At 44.5% G+C, this 20,808-nt stretch overlaps 1 protein-coding gene across 8 annotated transcripts in view; it reads left to right on the forward strand.

Annotated features, from left to right (window-relative positions):
- Positions 1 to 20,808, forward strand: part of PRKAG2 (protein kinase AMP-activated non-catalytic subunit gamma 2) — a 185,738-nt gene that overhangs the window by 126,498 nt on the left and 38,432 nt on the right. For all 8 annotated transcript variants that reach the window (XR_015946316.1, XR_015946315.1, XR_015946314.1 and 5 more), the window contains one exon: positions 1,643 to 1,854. Coding sequence is in view for 3 of the 8 variants with exons in the window: in XM_035129352.3 (XP_034985243.1) it covers positions 1,643 to 1,854 (212 nt within the window). In the remaining 5 variants the exon portion in view is untranslated. The remainder of the gene's footprint in view (positions 1 to 1,642; positions 1,855 to 20,808) is intronic.

Raw genomic sequence — 20,808 nt, forward strand, 5'->3', positions numbered from 1 at the left:
GACCTTGCTGCTGAAGCGCCGCGCCGACAAAGCGCCGACAAACAGCTGGGGCCGGGGGGGATAGAAAGGCGGCCGGAGCAGCGCTGCGTGGAGCGCCCCGAGCCACAGCAGGAGAAGGAGGAGACAGCTTGCCGGGTCAGCGCCCGGAAACGCCGCACGGAGAGTCCCGAGCCTCTGTGACGCAGCAGTGCTCTGTAGCACTTTGAATCCTCCTCCTCCTGCCATGGCTCGGCGCCTGGAAACGGCTGCTGCTGCTGCTCCTGAAGCACAGACAAAGCACCCAGCAGCGCCGTGTGGAGGAGGAGGAGGATTCAAAGTGCTACAGAGCACTGCTGCGTCCCAGAGGCTCGGGGCTCTCCGCACGGCGCTGCCGGGCACCGACCAGGGTAGCCGCCTCCTCCTCCTCCTCTTGCCTCACCTCCTCCTCCTCCTGCCGCGGCTCAGCCTCATGAACGTGAGCTCAGCAGCGGCTCAGCCTCACGAACGTGCAACTCTGAGGCTTTACGCACTTCTCCTAAAACGGACACCCGCTGCCTCACGCTGCACGGGAAATGCTTTTGCCCCTGGGTCCCTTCGTGCTCTTTTCTGGCGCTGAATCAAGGCGGCGACCCCCCCCCTTCCCTTTCTTTTTTCCTCTCTCTCGTTCTTATTCTTTCTTTCCCTCTCCTTCCTTCCTTCTTTATCTCTGTCTTCTCTCCCTCTTTTTTTTCTTTCCTTCTTTATTCCTTCTTTCCTACTCTTCTTTCTCTCACCTCTTTCCTTCCTCTCTCCCTCCTGCTCCCTCTTTTCTTTCTTTTTCTTCCTTCCTTCCTTCCTTCCTTCCTTCCTTCCTTCCTTCCTTCCTTCCTTCCTTCCTTCCTTCCTTCCCATCTTTCTTCCTCTCCCTCATTCTTATTCTTTCTTTCCCTCTACTTCCTTCCTTCTTTCTCCCTTTCCATCTTCTCTCCCTCTTTCTTTTTCTTTCCTTCTTTATCCCTTCCTTATTTCCTACTCTTCTTTCTCTCCCCTCTTTCCTTCCTTCCTCTCTCCCTCCCACTCCCTCTTTTCTTCCTTCCTTCCTTCCTCCCTCCCCTCCCCTCCCTCTCCCTCTCCTCAGAAACATAGGATGCTGCTTCATACTTCTGGCCCTTAAACCCTGGAACCAGGAGAGCAGCTCCAGTGAGTCAACCTCAGCCAGTCCCTTTGGTGAAGGGTGGTGGCTCACTGGCAGAACATCTGCCCTGCATGCAGAAGGACCCCAGCATCTCCAGGTACTAGTAGCTCTGCAAAGGTCCTGCATGAAACCCTAGTGAGCCTCCACCACCCGGTGCAGTTACCAAAAATCATTTTTCAATAAATTGTACAATAATTGTACATTTAAATATCTACTTGCCATTATTCTGACTATGTTTCTGCTTTCAGAGCTAGTTATTACTTACATTATTACAAAAAACAGTAATAATTGAATGCAGTGACAATAATTTATGATAATAAAGAGTGGACACATAGTCCTACAGATACAACCGGCCCTTTGAGGGTGACCAAACTGCTGATGCGGCCCCCGATGAATTTGAGTTTGACACCCCTGGCTTAAGCCATTCCTCACCCCATTGGTATACCAATATTTAATGATCTGCATCTTTTTGTTTTGTTTTGTTTATAGCCTCTGGTCTCTCCTCCTCTCCCTCGACCCCGACACAAGTGATCAAGCAGCCAACGTATCCACTTGAATCCTACAAACATGAACCAGAGAGGCTAGAAACACGGATTCACACATCCTCTTCCCCCCCAGATACAGGCCAGAGACCGAGCCTCCCTCCTGGACAAAGTGTGGCCAAACCCCCCACCTCCACCCCGTGTGCTACCTCAAAAGCCGTAAGTATGGACCGTTTAATTTCTCTGTAAGAAAAGCGAACTCCTGTGCGCATTTTAGGATTAACAGGGTGCTTCTAAGTGCCCAAGTGCATAACATGGATTATGTTCTTATAATCCTTTTGATAATTCTGCAAGGTGCTTAAGTCTGACAGTTATCACTATATTTCAGTTGGGGTGAGAACTGAGGCTGATGTCTTGTCTAAGGCCTCCTAATGAGTCGAAGGTAGAGATGAGGTTTGAACCAGTGGCTTCTCAATTCTGCAATCTCTGCAGGTTTGCTTGGGAGTTAGCCCCACTAATCTCAGTGAGACTAGTGAGATGAAATGAGTGAGCATGAGTAGAGTTTGTTTTAGTTTTATGTTTTCAGAAGGTGTGCCTAAATTTTAACTTGCACACTGAGTAGTTAGCCATCAGCCATTATAAATAGCAACTAATTATTGGCACCATTGTCTTCAATAGGATACAGTGTTTAATTTGTAGGATGCAGTTTTCTGTTTGAAGATAAAGCTGTTCTGGTTACTTGAGTTCCTTCCTCAGACCAGCTTATTCTGCTTAATCCTGTATAGGATTCTAGCTGTGAACACCCATCAGTCTTGTTTATGGTATCAATAGCCGTAAGCTCTTTTCTCAGGGGTAGGCAATACACTGTGTTCTAAATTCTAAATTCAGATATAAGACCTCACCCATAGCCAATATACAGTACTTTTGCTGAAGCTTAGAAGTAACAAACAGTAACAAACATTTAAAGCCTGCATTTTTCAGAGAAAAATGTGAAGACAGGCCAACCTTCTACCTGCTACAGGAGAGAGAGAGACAGAGAGAGAGAGACACAGAGAGAGAGACAGGGAGAGAGGGAGAGGGGGGGTAGAGGAAAATGGGTTGCAGAATCTCACACTTAACTTGGGAATTTAAAGGGTTAGCATCAATCTGGCTTGCAGTCTGGCAGCTGTATTAAGCACCTGTAGATTTATGGAATTTACGTAAAGAGATGACTAATGGGAACTAGAGCAAAGGTAGCTGATATGTGCTGCTGTGAGTCGTGCAGTTAGATGTGGCTGGCAAGAAGCCACTGATGACTAAACTAATACTTTGACCTCAGCTCATTCTAACATCAATCACATCAGGTCACTGTATACTTTGCTTACATGCCAGTATGAAATAGTAGTTGACTTTGGTAGGGAAACACTCCTGAATGGCCACTGCAGAGCCTCTGAGTGTGAAAGTCAACTGGCAACTTTCATAGGAAGAAGAAATTACTCATTTGGGGATCGGATGTATGAAATATAGCTTGGTGATTCAGTTGATAGATTATTCTTCTATCAGCCTTCCTGAGTGATGGTGAGTTTTTCAAACCATTCACCTTTGACATGAGCTGCTGATCTAAGTACACAATTTGATCACAATATGGCAATCAAACAACAGAGAATTGCAGAGTTGGAAGGGATACCAAGGATCATCTAGTCCAACCCCCTGTAATGCAGATGGCCATCCAATCTCTGCTTAGAAACTCAATGGAAGGAGAGTCCACAACCTCCTGAGGGAGACAGCTCCACTGTTGAATGGCTCTTGCTGCCAGAAAGTTTTTCCAGATGTGCTCAACCTCCACCTCTGGCCACGTGAAAACCTTATGTCAGACCTTTGACTTTCTAGCCCTGCATTAATTTATACCCAGTCTTTCCTCAACAAGCCCAAAACAGCTAAGTTAAAACAACATAGTCTTAGTCACAATGATCAAACTTGACTTGGACCAGAACAGCAATATAATATGAATACTCAGAGGTCTCCCTTCTGTCTTAAGGTGTTACGTCAGCATTTGTCCCAGGCCATGCCAACAGGACAATAACACAAAATAGGACACCTAAGTTAAGTACTAAAACTTGGTGAGAAAGAGATGGGGAGACAATAGCAGGGGGTGTTACCTTTCAAGGTAAGAGGTGGGCTGACCAGTCTTCTGTGGTCTACTTTTTATAAAGCTAGAATTCGCCACCAAGGTGTGTTAAATGTGCCAATAAAGTAGTCAGGGTAGCTGAGGCATAACTAATCTGTGCTAACTGATCCTAAATATGTATGTGTTCTTTCTTAAGAGCATAAGAAGTGCCTGGGTGGATCAGATTAAGGTCTGCCAAATTCAGCATCCTTTGCAAGAAACCCGTCCATCCCCAAGCACTAAGTAACCCATATGGAGCTTGAAAGCTGTGTGCCATTTTTTATTATCTCCTGTGCACACCTAGTCTAGGGTGAGAAGATCCTTCCCAATTGCTATTTCCTACTAGGCCTTACCTATCCCATTCCTATTACCCAAAATATTTTCTATCATTTGGTTTTGCCACCTCCCTATATCTGGGGTCAGTTAGTACTGCTATGAGTTTGGGGAGGGGTGGGCTAATGTCTGGACCCCCTTCTAATTTTTAATAGCCAGGCTAGCTTCCTGGTGAGGTGATGAGCCATTAAAGGGAACAAAGAAAGGGGCTCTGTGCGAGATGACAAATGGGTGGGGGGGGCCTCCTTCAATTCGTGGGAAGCTAGAAGGACAGAGGCAGAGTTGAAATCAGAGACATGGGAATGATGTGAGCTAGAAGCTGGAAAGAAGCAAGTAGAAGCCAGAGAGAGGGGGGGGGGAGGTATGTTTGATTTCTGTTCAAATCCAAGGCTGTGGCTATTAGAGAAACAATATCCTCTTGGGCTGCTAATGCTGTGAACCTCTCCACCATAGGGTCAGGCTGTATATATGTGTGTAAATAAACCATATATTATAAAGACACCACATTTTCCACTATCCCTTATTCCGAAGGAAACACAAACCCTGGGTAAGTGCCTGGAATCTCACACTATTCTGAGATTGGGGTGGTGTGCAACAGTATATTCCCAACCATAGGAATGGCGGGTGCTTCCTATCACCATGATCTCTTCCTAAAAATTTCATGCTGCTTCCATATTTTTCTCCTTTACATCTAAATTTCTACTCCGCAATCTTGTTCTAACCTTAATTACTTGGTTTACTGTTTACTCCAACTCGCAGCGATTGTTTTGCACTAAATAGTCTCCAGTCCTACGTCATGCTTTTGCATACTGCTCCTCTTTTGGTGTCTCCTGTGAGTCCGCTTTTCTGAAACTACTTTCAATATGTCATTATTCAAATCTGACAATTGCGACATACCCCTTTACTTTTGATTAATGTCAGCACTGTGTATTTAGTTATATAACGCTTGCATACCAAAATAGGTTCAAAGCAGTTTACATGTATAAAATCAAGTGTTCAATATCCGCACATAATTGAAATAGAGAATAAAGCAATTCCATCGAAACATAAAAAGATCTGTATTTAAAATATACAATAAAACAAGGCTGTGAAAAAGCATAACAATCAAAACATTAAATCAGAAAGCTCAGGTTCAGGGAAATACTTCACTTAGAAGGTGTGTCTTTGAGAGCCAATGGGTCCTCAGATATTTCAGCAATATTGATGCATTTGCTAATACTTATATGTGGTGCAATAGACTCTGCAGATTGAAATACTATTATCTCTTAACCTCTAGGATCACCAGCATTTCCCCTCCCCCTCCCCCTTTCAAACTGCCCTGTTTCTGTGCTTCTGATGGCAGCCTAATGCACAGAAACCTTTTTCCACCGTGGAGATAAATGGTGGGTAAAAACATTCACCTGCTAAATTTCTCTGCATGTGACTGCTGTTAAAGGTACAGGTTCAGGAATAATTTTCCTGTGAACAATATCCCATTTGACCCCCCCCCCCAAACTTTCTTTACAGCAGCAGGAAAGTTTGCTGGGAGCTTGTTTGAGAAAACCATCATAGTATGGAAACAGGATCCTTGGATGTTTTCTTTTAGCATCCATATTTACATATGAGACTGTCCATCAGAACAATATTATTATTATTATTACTATTATTATTATTGTTATTATAAAACGGCTTAGACACAGGAAACTGAGATGCCTGGGAGATGGATAGCTTGCCCCTGCCTGTGTACTGTACTTATCACATCTTTCATTGGCTCAATAACTCTTCCTATTTTCTGGAGCGTGGCTGCATAAGATAGCCGGCAAGTCTGACAGTGGCGGAGAAACCATGATTTATAAGCCTTGCATCGCATATCCTTTGCAGCCTTTCTATGTTAGGCCTTGGGTTCCTCTGACAGAGAATAACACACCTGCTGTCTACATGCTCAGGTTGCAACCTGCAGATTTCCTCCTCTGCCTTTAAATCCACCCATACAGCAAAATGCTTAGCAGCTGTGGCTTGTATCCTTTACCTGACATTAGCTCCCTATATGTGTTGATGGGAGAAGAGGAAGATTTCAGAAATGGGGGGGACACTGGCAGCAGAAGCTACCTCAGCATCAGATGATGTAAAGGTAAAAAGTGAGCCCCTGGTCACAGCCCAGAAAGGCAAATTTAATTGGTTTGACCCGAAACCCCCCAGCTGAGATTCCATCACCCTTCACCAACTGGACATACTTTATGCTTTCTAATTTTCATACTTTATTTCCCATTGCTATAAGTACAGGCAATGACCATTTTACACTCATTCAATGTGTGTGTGGTCGTGTACACGCGCATTGCCGCGAACCAGGAAGTGACCGGGGGAAAGGGCAACAGCGGCCCTTTAAAAGTGTGGAAAGGGCAAAAACGGTGTGAAAACAGCACCTAGCAGTCCCACGACCCTTTGCAAGTACATAATCCCCAAAGCCCTTGCACCAACCATTGAGGCCTGTGGAGAGTTGGAGTTTGAGAAAGGAGGTTTGGAGGGAACAACTGTGGTGGAGTTTGACATCTGGTAAGTGCTGTTGGTTTTTTAAAGGGTTTTTCTGGGGTTTCCAGAGGGTGTTCACAGGCTTTTTCTATGGGCGTCCCCAATATACGCGATTTCACTTAAACCCACGGTGCCTTGGAATGTAAGCCCCGTGTAAAATGGTCATTGCCTGTAGTTCCACAGAAACTGAAATGCTTCTGTCTCTTTGTATCTCCAAATATCTTAAGGGCTGTCACATGGAGGAGGAAGCATGCTTGTTTTCTTCTGCCCTGGAGGGCAGGACTCGAACCAATGGCTTAAAGTTGCAAGAAAGGAGATTCCGACTAAACATGAGGAAGAACTTTCTCAGTAAGAGCTGTTCAGCAGTGGAACAGACTCTCACGAGAGGTGGTGGACTTTCCTTCCTTGGAGGTTTCTAAGCAGAGATTGGATGGCCATCTGCATTTGATGCTTTAGCTGAGGTTCCTGTATTGCAGGGGGTTGGACTAGATGACCCTTGGGGTCCCTTCCCACTGTGATTCTATGTTTCTGTGCCTTTAACAGCAGAAATGAAGCAGGTGGAAGCTGAGTGCTGGGAGTAGGTTTACTTGCAGCATTTCTGTATGTCAGGCTGTTGTTAAGGCACAGGAACATAGCCAATATTTTTTTTTTAATGCAACAACCTGGCAGACAGAGTTGCTTGTTAAATCAGAGCTGGAACAGGCATCCTTGCAATTGGGGTAAGGGTTGCAACCCAGAGGTTTCTAGCTTTAAAGTGACATAGCAGCCCTGGCTGCCCCTGCCTACTCCTTTCCTAATGCTGATCTGTTGTCTGGCACATCTGGAGTAGATAAAGCTTGGGCAGAATGACTATGGCAGAACCTGGCGAGAGAATTGCCCTGCTTAAAGGTAATTTTAATGCTGTCTTGCAAACCCCCTGGTTGCAAAGTAGCAACTGCTTGATTTTATGGGAAAGTGTGTGTTTATGTATCTGTCCCTAGTAGGGAGTCCAAAGCAATTTTCCAGATAAAGAGTCCAAGGTTAGCTGGATTCCTTCAACAAAAGGTTAGGCCAGCTGTGTTTAGTAGGAAGACATACAACTACTACACACACACACACACACACACACACACACACACACACACACACACACAACATGAGAGAGAGAAACATCTATAAGACAACAATTTGTACTTTGACTTCTTGTTATTTGAACTGCCTGACCTTCAAACAGTAGCTGGAGGATGGTGACTTAACTCTTCCTTAGTGTCACATTACCAAGTGTGAGTGGAATGCAGAGAGGTTGTGAAGGTAATGGGGGAGGCAAGTTTCCTTTGCTTCCGTTTTGCCTGGTGTGTGTGAGAGAGGGAGAGGGAGAGGGAGAGGGAGACTGTTCTCTTCATTCCTTTCTCTGAAGCTTTATGGTGTGGGTGGTGTGTAAGTTTAAAATCTGCCATTTTAAAAAGGATGCCCAGTTCCAGGGGCTTTTTCTGCTATTGTAAATATTATTGTACATCTCCCTGGAACACTTTAATTAAAGGTGGTTGAGAATTTTTTAAACGTACTTTATTTATCTGGTCAAAGAGAGCAGATAAGCAGGCAGCAATAGCCAAGTGGAGGAACAGCAGAGCCACAAGGATCCAGGGGATAGAATTGGACCTCCTGCGGGGATGTAGGTCTTGGCAGGGACCCAGCAGTGCCAGCCCCTGCAGCCAGACTTGCAAAATGGTGCACAGAGCTAACAATGCAGTTAGAATTTTCAGTAAACTCAGCACAACTAAAAGCAGCAGCGCTAAATAAACGTGGAACTGCATAAAGCCCTCCAAAGTTGTAGTTGTTGTTGTCATGTCCGACTCTTCGTGACCCCGTGGACCAAAGCGCGCCAGGCACTCCTGTCTTCCACTTCCTCCCACAGTTTGGTCAGACTCATGTTGGTAGCTTCGAGAACACTGTCCAACCATCTCGTCCTCTGTCGTCCCCTTTTCCTTGTACCCTCAATCTTTCCCAACATCAGGGTCTTTTCCAGAAAGCTGTAGTGCCACCACCCAAAAGGCCCTGTTGTAGTAATCACCTGTTTTAATAGCCATTTGTCATGTGCGCATGAGAGAGCTCCACCAGCCCTGGAAAAAAAGCTGTAGAGTACCTGGAAGTGTGTCCTGGCTGCAGCCATAAAGTCAGAAAGCTAATGTGTAAGATGACCTTGCATTCCCACCCATCCCCCTTCTATCAGCCCAACCAAGTTTCTTGTGCATGCATTGGAAAACATTCTACCAATCATTTCACGTAAGATTTGATAGGGTTGTGTATGGGTGTTTTTTTTGTTTTAATACAGAGGGTGATTATAGTTTTCCCCCTTTGCATTTTCTGTGCCTTCAGAAATAGTTCCTTTTTCCTCTCCTTGTCTCTTCCTCTCATGCCTGACTCCATCCTTCCATTTCCCTCAACCTTTTTGCTGTGACCTCTGCTTTTCTAGCAACTGCCCATTCCTTTTCTCACTTAAAGAGATGAACACAGAATGTAAGAGAGCTTTTGGGTCTTTGATTTCATGGCAGCTCCTGGACCCTAGTGGTGAATCGCATGCTTTCCTCTGACATGCATAAATATATGCATTTATTACATACGCTCTTAAGCTTTTCAAGCTTCACCTGGAAGTGACTTTGCACACAAAAAAACACTTTGTGATTTCAAACATATTGTTTGTGGCCATATCACTGAAGAAAGGCTGGCTCTAGGCAAGTCATATTTGCCCCTGGTGTCTAAAGTCCTGCTTGTGCACCCATCCAATGGGCCTCCAAGGCTGCAGACTAAGTCAGAGTCCCAAGATTGGGCAATCTGCAAATATGGTCCATTCTCAGGCACAGGGTTTGGGAGAAGCAAGGTAAACAAGCAAACTCTTCACTGCTTTATTTTATTTTATTTTAATGACAATTAACTCCCAGTCACCATGCATTCGGAATGATGCCTCACATCTTTCTGATAACAGAGGCCAAGGACACGAGGTACAACCCTGCCCTCAAAAAACCTCCTCTTTCCACCACCTCTGCATATCCCAGAGTTCCACATGGAGACTGCAGCAGGAAAGGAAAGTACCTGAGCCTGAATCTGGCACTTCTTGGGAAGAAATTTGGTGCCTTGAGGGAAAGGGAGAATGTGTGCTGTCATTGTACTGTAGGCCCAGCATTCCAGTGTTCAGGTGGGCAAACATGATTTAGCAAGTTGTGCCAAGAAGTTTCTGTGACTCAGCCATGATATATTTACGCCCCAGTAAATATATCACAAAAGGGGATTTAGGAGCAGCTGCAAGCTCTTCTCCTTGGGCAGTGGCCAGTGTCTGACTTGCCATCGATTCCTTAAAAATAGCATTTTGCCCAGTCTGGTTTCAGAGGCCCTCGGCTAGCCACCACTTTCCTGAGGGAGATTGCTCCACACTCTAATGGATCTCAGTGGACCATAGCCAGCAATAAATGCTGAAATAAAACTCTCCGTTGACATTATAAATGCTGGTGTGAAAGCTGCTGCAGTTAGTGAAGGGCTGGCAGTTAAGTACGTCTGTCTGAAAACATCTTATGACTAGGGCTTCATAAATTTTTCACCAGGCACAGTAACTAAGTAGACATGGAATAAGAGGGACAATGATCCGAATGCTTCCTCTAGCAGCACAGTGGTCCATTTTTCCTTTGTTAGGGAGGTTGGCTTGCAGGACTCCAGGAGACTTTCCCAGGTCTTCTTACAATGACCCTGGATGGTAGATCAGTAGCCTCTCCAGATATAGGCCTGGGCCGAGAGACAGCAGCTTGTCTAAAGGCCAAAGGAGACATGACATGGGAGGTTGGGGGACATGGCATGGCAGGTCTCCAAATACTGGTACCAGTTGCTGGGAATCACACATTGGGAGAGTGGCTTTTGTGTTCGAATCCTGCATGTGGATTTCCCACAGGCATCTGCGTTGGCCAAAATGAGAACAGGATGCTGGGCTAGAGGGGAACTGAGCTGATCCAGGTTACTTAGGGTGCTTACAGACATGGATGATTTAGCATGGTTGGCATCCGTCTGCCTCAGGAGACAGTGGAGGAGTTTGCCTTTGGGGGTGAAGTTAAACTGTTGGAAGGTTATAGCGCCTGCTGTGGCTGTAGAGACCGATATGGGAGAGATGGGTTTTTTTGCAGCTGAGGCAAGTGAAGGCACCCGGTTGTGCTACTGCACATGCAGCATAGTGTTTCTTTTCTCTGTGTTCTTTCTAGCAGTCATTCCTCTTCTGCTATGGTTGCACAACCTGACTGACTGTTTCCAGGCAATGCCTGGTCATTGCTCCTCTGCTTTAAACAGGAAGTGCAGTAGCAACCTCATCTAGACCTCTTTTGGACCTCATCTAGCAACCTCATCTAGCAACCTCATCTAGACCTCTTTTTGGACCTCATCTAGCAACCTCTTTTGGAATAATAATAATAATAATAATAATAATAATAATAAATTATTTATACCCCACCCATCTGGCTGGGTTTCCCCAGCCACTCTGGGCGGCTTCCAACCAAATATTAAAAACAATACAGCATCAAACATTAAAAACTTCCCTAAACAGGGCCTCCTTCAGTTGTCTTTTAAAAGTAAAATAGTTGCTTATTGCCTTGACATCTGCTGGGAGGGCGTTCCACAGGGTGGGCGCCACTACCGAGAAGGCCCTCTGCCTGGTTCCCTGTAACCTCACTTCTCACAGCGAGGGAACCGCCAGAAGGCCCTCGGCGCTGGATCTCAGTGTCCGGGCTGAACGATGGGGGTGGAGATGCTCCTTCAGGTATACAGGACCGAGGCTGTTTAGGGCTTTAAAGGTCAGTACCAACACTTTGAACTGTGCTCAGAAACGTACTGGGAGCCAGTGTAGATCTCTCAGGACCAGTGTTATGTGGTCCCAGCGGCCACTCCCAGTCACCAGTATAGCTGCCGCATTTTGGATTAATTGCAGTTTCCAGGTCACCTTCAAAGGTAGCCCCATGTAGAGCGCATTGCAGTAGTCCAAGCGGGAGGTAACCAGAGCATGCACCACTCTGGCGAGACAATCTGTGGGCAGGTAGGGTCTCAGCCTGCGTACCAGATGAAGCTGGTAGACAGCCGCCCTGGACACAGAATTAACCTGTGCCTCCATGGACAGCTGCGCACCTGGTCCTTCAGGGGCACAGTGACCCCATTCAGGACCAGGGAGTCCCCCACACCCGCCGCCCCATCCCCCCAAAACAGTACTTCTGTCTTGTCAGGATTCAACCTCAATCTGTTAGCCGCCATCCATCCTCCAACCGCCTCCAGGCACTCACACAGGACCTTCACCCGCCTTCATTGGTTCTGATTTAAAAGAGAGGTAGAGCTGGGTGTCATCTGCATACTGATGAACACCCAGCCCAAACCCCCTGATGATCTCTCCCAGCGGCTTCATGGGGGAGAGAACAGAACCCTGAGGCACCCCACAAGTGAGACCCAGGGGTCTGAGCACTCATCCCCCAACACCACTTTCTGGACACGGCCCCAGAGAAAGGAGCGGAACCACTGTATAACAGTGCCCCCAGCTCCCAGCCCCTCTAGACAGTCCAGAAGGATGTTATGGTCAATGGTGTCAAAGGCCGCTGAGAGATCCAGCAGAACTAGGAAACAGCTCTCACTTTTGTCCCTAGCTCTCCGGAGATAATTGACCAGCACGGCCAAGGCAGTTTCAGAATACAAATAGCATTCTGTTGTGATCAGCCCACGTTTTCCCAGTCCAAATGTTTTTTGGGAGGGGCATCACTTAGACCATGCTGGGGCGGGGCAAGAAGGTGCAGTGCTCTTTCCCCCACTGCTGCCCTCCAAACAGAACAGCTTAGTTTATGAACAACTTGGATTAAGAATGCTGCAAACCCGGAAGTAGGTGTTTTGGTTTGTGAACTTTGCCTTGTAAGAACAGGTTTCACTTCCTGTTGAGTGTCTTCCATTTGTAAATTGAGTCCCCTGCTGCTATGGGAAAGCACGCCTTGGTTTAAGAACGGACTTCCAGAACAGATTAAGTTCGTAAACCAAGGTACCACTGTACAGTCTTTTCAGGCCACTGTTGGTCTGTATAGGCTGGAACAATTGTGTGATGGTTCATCTACACCTGAGGAAATTGCATAGCTGTTCCATCATGTAAAGAGAACAAACAGATTTTCTGAACTCTGGAGGAAATAAAGAAGCTGAACAGGGAAAAGATGGGAGGAGGATGCTTTTATCACTACAGATCCCTCTGAAAATTAGAGTGAAGGAAGTGTGACTTCCATAGGTAAAAATGCTCAGTGTAGAAGCTGCCCTTAAGAGTTTATGACAGAGGTCTTGCTGATTCAAAGCTTACTGTTTTAGACTGCAGTCCTCAGCCCCCTTACCTCATAGTAAGCCCCATTGAATTCAGTATGACTTACTTCAAAGTAGGTATGGTTATGATTGCTCTGTTACTAAGCCACATGGAGAATGAAGTTCCTGGGGTTTTTTTTAATGTGCATTATCCCATTCCACAGATGATGTCGTGTACTGAGAATGAAATGGTGGCTTTGCCTACGTTGTCCAGTAATATTTGCTTTCACTGCCTGATTCTGCTCAATGGGAACTGCTCTCTGTCCATACTCAATGCCACCCCAGCTAAGCCATTGGGAAGCAGGAGGCATAAGATTGTTTTAAAAACAGTCTGCATTTTACAAAAAAACAAAAACAAAAACCTGCAACGGGCTAGGTTTGGCCCTTGGAAAAGAGATGCTTTGGGGCAGCTGAGTCATAATAATATTGGAGAACGTCTCGGCAGTGGGTTGGAAAATGTTTCCTCTGCGTTAAATGACTGATGTGAACTCAAAATAGTTATTATTTCAGATTCATCACTGTCATGTTTTCAGTTGGAACTGAGGGCAAGGATAAAATCAACCTGTTGATAATTTTGATTGTTTTGCACTAGGGATGTGGCCTTGCTCTGCAGTCCTTTAGTCACTTATAGCAGCCTGGCTGAATGTGTGTCCTTTGGCCAAGTGCTGCTTCTGCATAATCCCGATTCACTCCAGTGATGCTTAAATAACGCTTCACTGATCATTTCCTTAAAATGAGATGTGTCCATACGTGGTTTGACGGTAGTATACAACACACTTTGGAACATGGGCAGGTTGTCTGCACCACAAATGGATATAATTGTTTTAACCAGCGTGGCACCTTAGGGTGAAGGGTGGGTAATTAACATAATAACTGAACTGTCAGGGCTCCGTCCAAGGACTCATGGAAATTTTAGTTTAGTAATGCTCTTTGGAAATGGTCTTTAATCCCTAGTCCTCACAGAACCAGAGGTTTCTCCCTCTCCTCCCACTTTGCCACCTACTGTATGTGAAATTTGATAGAGGGCTCTATGTGGAGATAGGGTTGCAAGTAACCCACCCTTGATCTAGGGTGAGATTCACAGTGACCAAAGAGAAGGCCTGGAATGGAGGTGTTTGTTTTGGAATGCCCTCGCAGCACTCAGCTTCCACCTGCTTCATTTCTGCTATTAAAGGCACAGAAATGTAGAATCATAGTGGGAAGGGACTATGGTAATTTATTTATTTTAATGTATTTTTGCACACTGTCTTGTGATGTTTACATGGAAGGCGGTATATAAATGGTTTTAATTAATAAGTAAATTCTGGCTACTCAAACAGTACTTTTGGCTGTCATACAGATAATCGTGTGCACTGTTAACTCACCTTTTGTCAAACCTCAGAACTGCACAGGCGTTATATAAGCCACAAGAGAGAGTTTGTACTTTACTGAATGACATTTTACGGCCGCATGCTGCAAAATAAACTATGGGAGAACTAATCTGTTCAGGGATCCCTTTAGAACAAGGAGTCTCACGTCCTGCAGTATGTCTGCTAAATAAATGAAACAGATGGCCATTTTCCTCCCGCAAGTTGCAGAGTGAAAGGAAAAACTCTCTGCCAGCCTCCTAAACTGGATTACACAATTAATTGTAATTTACCGTATATCACTTGAATCAGTTATGTTTCTACAAAGCATGTCTCCAGTTACAATTTTTGTGATGGGGGAAATGGAAGTTCCATTCTCTTCCTCATTAGCTCCATTGCTTTATGCTGCCGAGAAGCCATTAACATCAGCTCTGCCTGGTTTACTCCTTTGGCAGATTTGCAATTAACTTAGTTCTGGCTAGGGCCTGCAGTGCTGCCTTAGGCCAGCCACTGGGATGGACAGCTGATTCATTTCTCAAGGGGAAAGTGGAATGGCACTTCTCATGACTGACTGACGTGCTTTTTTCAGGCTCATAATAAACCAAAAGGTAAAGAGGATCTTAAATGCATGTGTCCTAAATGTCGGTGATTTGTAACATTTCTTGACTGTTTTGCAATGGATATGCAATGGAAAAAGTTCAAGATTATGTGTACCCTTCCTCTGCTCTTCCAGCCCAAGACTCTGGTTCTTCTTCTTCTTCTTCTTCTTCTTCTTCTTCTTCTTCTTCTTCTTCTTCTTCTTCTTCTTCTTCTTCTTCTTCTTCTTCTTCTTCCCATGCCTGCTACATCCTGAAGACAACCTCAAGACTTAAATAAGCCTTGCACAATAAGATTAAATACAAGGCATGTCATTTGCCAGGCTGATTAAGATGGGAAGAAGGAGGTTGCTGCTACCGCTGAGTGGCTGAATCACTGCAAGGCCCGGAAGCTGGCAGCTTTGGTGCCAATGAGTGCAAAGATAACTCCACCTATCCAGCTCACCTGGGCAATGCAACCATTAGTCATTTTCTTTGCCATTTGAGCAGAAGAGCCACCCTTGCTTTGTCTCCATCTCTTGACATTACTGGAGCAAAACCAATAGTGCCAGATGATCCAAGAATAAGTATTGTTGTTGTTGTTTAGTCGTGTCCGACTCTTCATGACCCCATGGACCAGTGCACGCCAGGCACTCCTTTCTTGCACTGCCCCCCGCAGTTTGGTCAGACTCATGTTTGTAGTTTCGAGAACACTGTCCAACCATCTCGTCCTCTGTGTTCCCCTTTTCCTTGTGCCCTCAATCTTTCCCAACATCAGGGTCTTTTCCAGGGAGTCTTCTCTTCTCATGAGGTGGCCAAAGTATTGGAGCCTCAGCTTCACGATTATATTCTCAATTTAACTTGAAACACATACTGTATATTCCTACACAGTAGGATGGGGTTTGAGGCTTGCACGGTTTGAGTTGGAAGCACCGTGGTTTAGACATAACCATTTCAGAGAGAAGTACTGGAAGCATGTGCAAAAGCTATAAATTGTGGCATGTTTCATTCACAGATGGTGGGAAAAGTTCCATTTGTAACTATATGTGCATTCAAGATTGGTGTACCTTGATTTGCATTTAGATAGGAATTCCTTCTCATTGGACTTTAGTCTGTTAAGCTTTTTTTAAAAAAATGTAGGTGTGTGTGTTCTTAAGAAACACTGGGAGGGAAATTAAAAACTAGTATGACATTCTTAGTTACAGAGACATATTTAGAGCATAATGCTGAACCCATTAGTTTATTGGCTTCTGTGTTTTTGGTGGAAACAAAGGTTTTTTGAAAGAAGTGTTTTGTGTATCAAGGAAGGTCAACTGTTAATAAAGGGCACCCATGGCTCTTCTTGAAGTGCTTGAGTAACTCTCTGTCATGCAGTTCTGGCTTTAAAACAAGATTCTTGAGCCTCTACCCAGCCACAGCAGATTAATATGTAACCACTGGAATTACTCAAAACACCATTTGCTTGGGTGCATTCTGTATGTTATAAATGAAAGTCATTTTGCCTGTTGAGACGCCAACTTTTCCTTTCCTTGAAAAGCAAGAATATTACACAAACAGGATACAACTGATATCAGTATATAGAGCCCATTATTTTGTCATTTTTTTCTCTACTGAAAGGGAGCACTTAATTGTTGCATTTGAGGTACTTAGATGTTGCTGGTTTGAGATGCCTTAATTTTTAGGTAGACCTAGTGTTTTAAAACTGCCACATTGAAAATGCAGATACTAATGTAGGCAGTACGATAAACATTGTATGAGTGAGTTTGCTGTACAAGTGTGCAACCTGGTATGTGGTGCAGAACTTCCTTCCTGAGGAAGAACTTGGTGACATAAAGGTGGATTTGCTGATGGCTTAGATTAGAACAGGATCTAGGTAGGACTTTTGTAGTCTGCAGTTCTGGCTTCTCTGCCATGCACACATTCCTTTTCTCTTTAAATGGCTGCAATATATGCTCCTGCTAGCTGTCAGAACCCCAGTTCACAATGAATAGTTATGATGGGCAACTTGAATTAGAGAAAGTTGGCAGCAATACTTGTGAGAATCAGAATTTTGGGTTTGCATTACAGCTTCAGCTGAAAGAAATTTGGATTGGCATTTGAGAGTCAATATTAAACTAAGATTTTGTTTTGTTGGAGGAAAAACAACTTAGCACGTTTGGGTGACATCCATGGCTTTGGATTTGCAAAACCTTTCCTCCTCCCCCCTACCCTGAGTGAGTTTTCAGTCTCCTTGTGGTGAGCTCTGTATGGGAAAGTCTTCAGAAGTTCTGGCTTTATGGGGCTTGTATTGGATCGTGCCTCAAGCTTGTTTTGACCCTGATGTACATGGAACTTGCTGCAGGTTATGTGCAGAAGCAGCACTTTCAGTGGGGGGAAAGCAGCACAAATTCATCCTTTTCCCATCTTATTTTGTTCTATAGCTAGGATGTTCTTGTGTGCTGTTTGTTTGTTTGTTAGTTCAGTGCAATAAAGTAAAATTCTGTTTTGGACAGATAATTTGCAAATTGTTTGCAAAATGTGCAATGAAGATATGCTATGCTATCAAAGCTTGATCTTTTGCCAATGACTAACCATGCAGTGAATAATCCTACAAGGACTTATCTGCACTATAGTCTTAGACAGGTTTAGCTTGTCTTTCTCTTTCTAAAGACTCTTGTGAAGAAGGCTAGCTATCACTTTCAGAGAATAAATGGCATTGTCATAAATATTATGATTCCCAAGATTCTTTGGGGAGAACTTTATAAGTTTGTATAAGTTTTATTTCCATGGGCAGAGGTATGCTACATTGTGTATTGGTACACAATTAAAAGACTTTGCAGGATGGAGTACTTTGGATTCTATTTCCTACTCAAAAGCTTAGCAGTATTTGGGATAAAAGCCAGGGCCTTCAAGTTAGTTGAATTGCAGCTCATATTCTTCCATTACAGAAGCACTTTAATTTTATTCTGATCCATATTTTATTACTTCAAACAGCCCTTGGGTGGGGGTTAGTATTATTGTGTGGTGATTTTGCCTGGATCAGCATTTTGATTGCAAACACCCAGTTGTAATAACTCCACCATAAAAGCAGTCTTGCTCCAAAAGAAAGCACAGAAGAGAAACAGCACTGAACTATTTTTATCCTAGGCATATAATGAATGCATTTTGTAAAATGCATTTGGTGCAAAACAATTAGATTTTCATATTTCATATAGCAACTCAGCTATCCATAGCTCTAACATGAGTATTGTGATAATGAAAATTCTGGCTTAGACTGTTATTTCTTTAACACTTTTTGTTTGGCACTTCAGTATGTTGGCAACATTGTATTCAAAGTCTGCTCCTAAAATTACCAGTACATGTATTTTAAAAATCAGAGTGGCCTAAATGTGCTCTGGAAGTCCTCGACAGAGAAATCCAGGAAATGGAGAATGCCTTATCAGTGTAATGAGAGCTGCAACCCTTGACAAACAACACAACTTGAAGGCAGGTACCAAGAAACTGTCTCCTCACTGGCAACAAAATGCAGATCAATTGCACAAGGTCAGTGAAACCATTAATGCAGCGAGTGAAATATATATATATATCTCAAGGTTATCGGAGAGCATGAAAGTAATCCAAATAGGTTTGGCATGAGAATGGATAACTTGGTCTGACTCTTAGGCCCAGTGACTCCCTTAAGGATTAGCGGAAGTGTCTCATAGTACTCTTAGTATGCACTAGGCCTGCACCACATGTGGCCCAGTCTGCTGAAGTCAATGTGCTACAGGAATTGTCAAGCACCAGCTTTTGCTGCGTTATGCAGGCTGCAGTCAACCTGAGGAATCGCATGTTGTGCAGGCTCATTGCACATATAATGTAGCAAGTGCACACAACACACTGGTCCACACAAGGGCAGGATCCCAAAATGAATGCACGATTCAGTCACAGTTTCAGAAACCAGAGCCAATTCAGTGTTGCTCCAACCACTTGCAAGCTTTAACAAGGCTTAAGGTGGCCCCTCAAACAAATCTTCATCCACCTTCAAAAGCAAAGTCATGCTCCCTCTCCCATCACATTCTCATGCGGGTCCCTTCTCCAGTCTTCAGCGTGGCTGGAAGTGGGGAAGCAGAGAAAAATGTCCTTTCTTCCCTTGCACCCTGCATTCAAACTCCGGATTCGCCCCCCCCCTGCCCCCACCTCACTCTGAGATTGCATAGATCTTTCTGGTGCTGCCTTAACTGAAGGGAATACAAACAGCACCACTGGATTTGTTTTGGGTTTTGCTTTGCTTTTCAGATCTTCCCATAGTTGAGGAAATCTAACTTCACTCAACAATAAATGATGACTGGGTTCTGGTTGAGGGCATTGCCCAGAAATCTTGGACTCAAGTTCACAGTCCAGTCCGGTGTGGACAAGTCCCTCTTTGCTTAACAGGTGCAAATAGGAAGCATCCTGAGAGACAGCTGGAGATCTGGAGACTGCTGGTGGCATCCTGGCAACATAATTCAGTGATAGAGCACATATTTGCTATGCAGAGCCTCCCAGGTTCAATCCATGGCACCTCCACATAAGACTGGTAAAGACCCCTTCCCAAAAGCCCCAGAGAGCCCACTGCTCATCAGTAGACCATACTGAGCTAGATGAGGCCAATGGCAAGGCTTCTCAATATATTCCACAGTTTGTGGAACAGAGAGCCAGTTTGGTGTAGTGGTTAAGAACGGTAGTCTCGTAATCTGGGGAACCGGGTTCGTGTCTTCGCTCCTCCACATGCAGCTGCTGGGTGACCTTGGGCTAGTCACACTTCTTTGAAGTCTCTCAGCCCCACTCACCTCACAGAGTGTTTGTTGTGGGGGGGGGGGAGAAAGGAGATTGTTAGCCGCTTTGAGACTCCTTCGGGTAGTGATAAAGCGGGATATCAAATCCAAACTCTTCTTCTTCTTGTCAGATTGCATATGCCTAGGAAAAGTACGTAGCATTCTGTATATATACTATGCTGACCAAGGAACATAACTAGGAAGTGTTTGGGTGGGTGTGATTATTGGTCTGTTGTGGTGAGGCAGCGAATTGATCTTGGAATATGAATGTACTGTATTACGGTAGTATGTTATCGTGCAAGTCCACAGTAGGAGATCCAAGAACATCTGCATGCAGCCTTGGGTGTTTTGGTGTTGCTTGCATTAATACTGAGCCGATGAAACTTTTATGGTGTGCCCAGTAGAAGCAGCAACTGGAATTTCACCTGCATGGCTTTAAGTTGTGATGTTATGACTATTTTCAGCAAGAATTTTTAAAAATCCAAATCCAAGTTAGTCATTTGACAATGAATCTTACGAGGCTTTTCAAAAATGCAGAACAGGAACATATATGATAAATACTTCTTCCCTGCAGGTTTAAGCTACCACCTCCTTTTGCTTTAAAAGAGTGGCTTTTGACAGGTGTACCTCCCAGTTCATGTCTTGCAAAGAGTAATAGCTTCTTCTGCAATCATGGTGCTGCTTGAAGTTCACTTTCAAGTCCTTTTCATTCATTTGTTTATTACGGTTATAGACCAGCTTGAAAGGCACATCTAGGACAGGTTTCACAAGAATAAAATATGCATTTAAAACAGCATACAGCAAACAGCTTAAGAATTAAAATTACGGTGAAATTTAGACACGTGAAATTTAAAGTTTGAGATACCATACAGATTGGCCCTATCACCCTGGAGGCTCACTTCAACTGTTTTCCCAGCAGACTAATTTGTTCTGGGAGGAAGGTCTGCGCCTACAAATCTGCGCACAGAATCTGGAGACCATCCAGGTCGTCTTTTGATCTTTGCCTAAGAGGAGAGCATTAAGTTTAGGCTTATCCAGAAGGTCAGCAAGCCTCTCCAGTTGGGGGAGGGGCAATGGTTTCTCTGCATACCTCATCATAAAAGGGGCATCTAAAAAACAAATGTTCGGAGCTTCCTATTTCTCCTAGTGGGCAGGCACAAAGT

Source organism: Zootoca vivipara, chromosome 11 (assembly GCF_965207765.1).
Source record: "Zootoca vivipara chromosome 11, rZooViv2.hap1.1, whole genome shotgun sequence".
Taxonomy (NCBI): domain Eukaryota; kingdom Metazoa; phylum Chordata; class Lepidosauria; order Squamata; family Lacertidae; genus Zootoca; species Zootoca vivipara.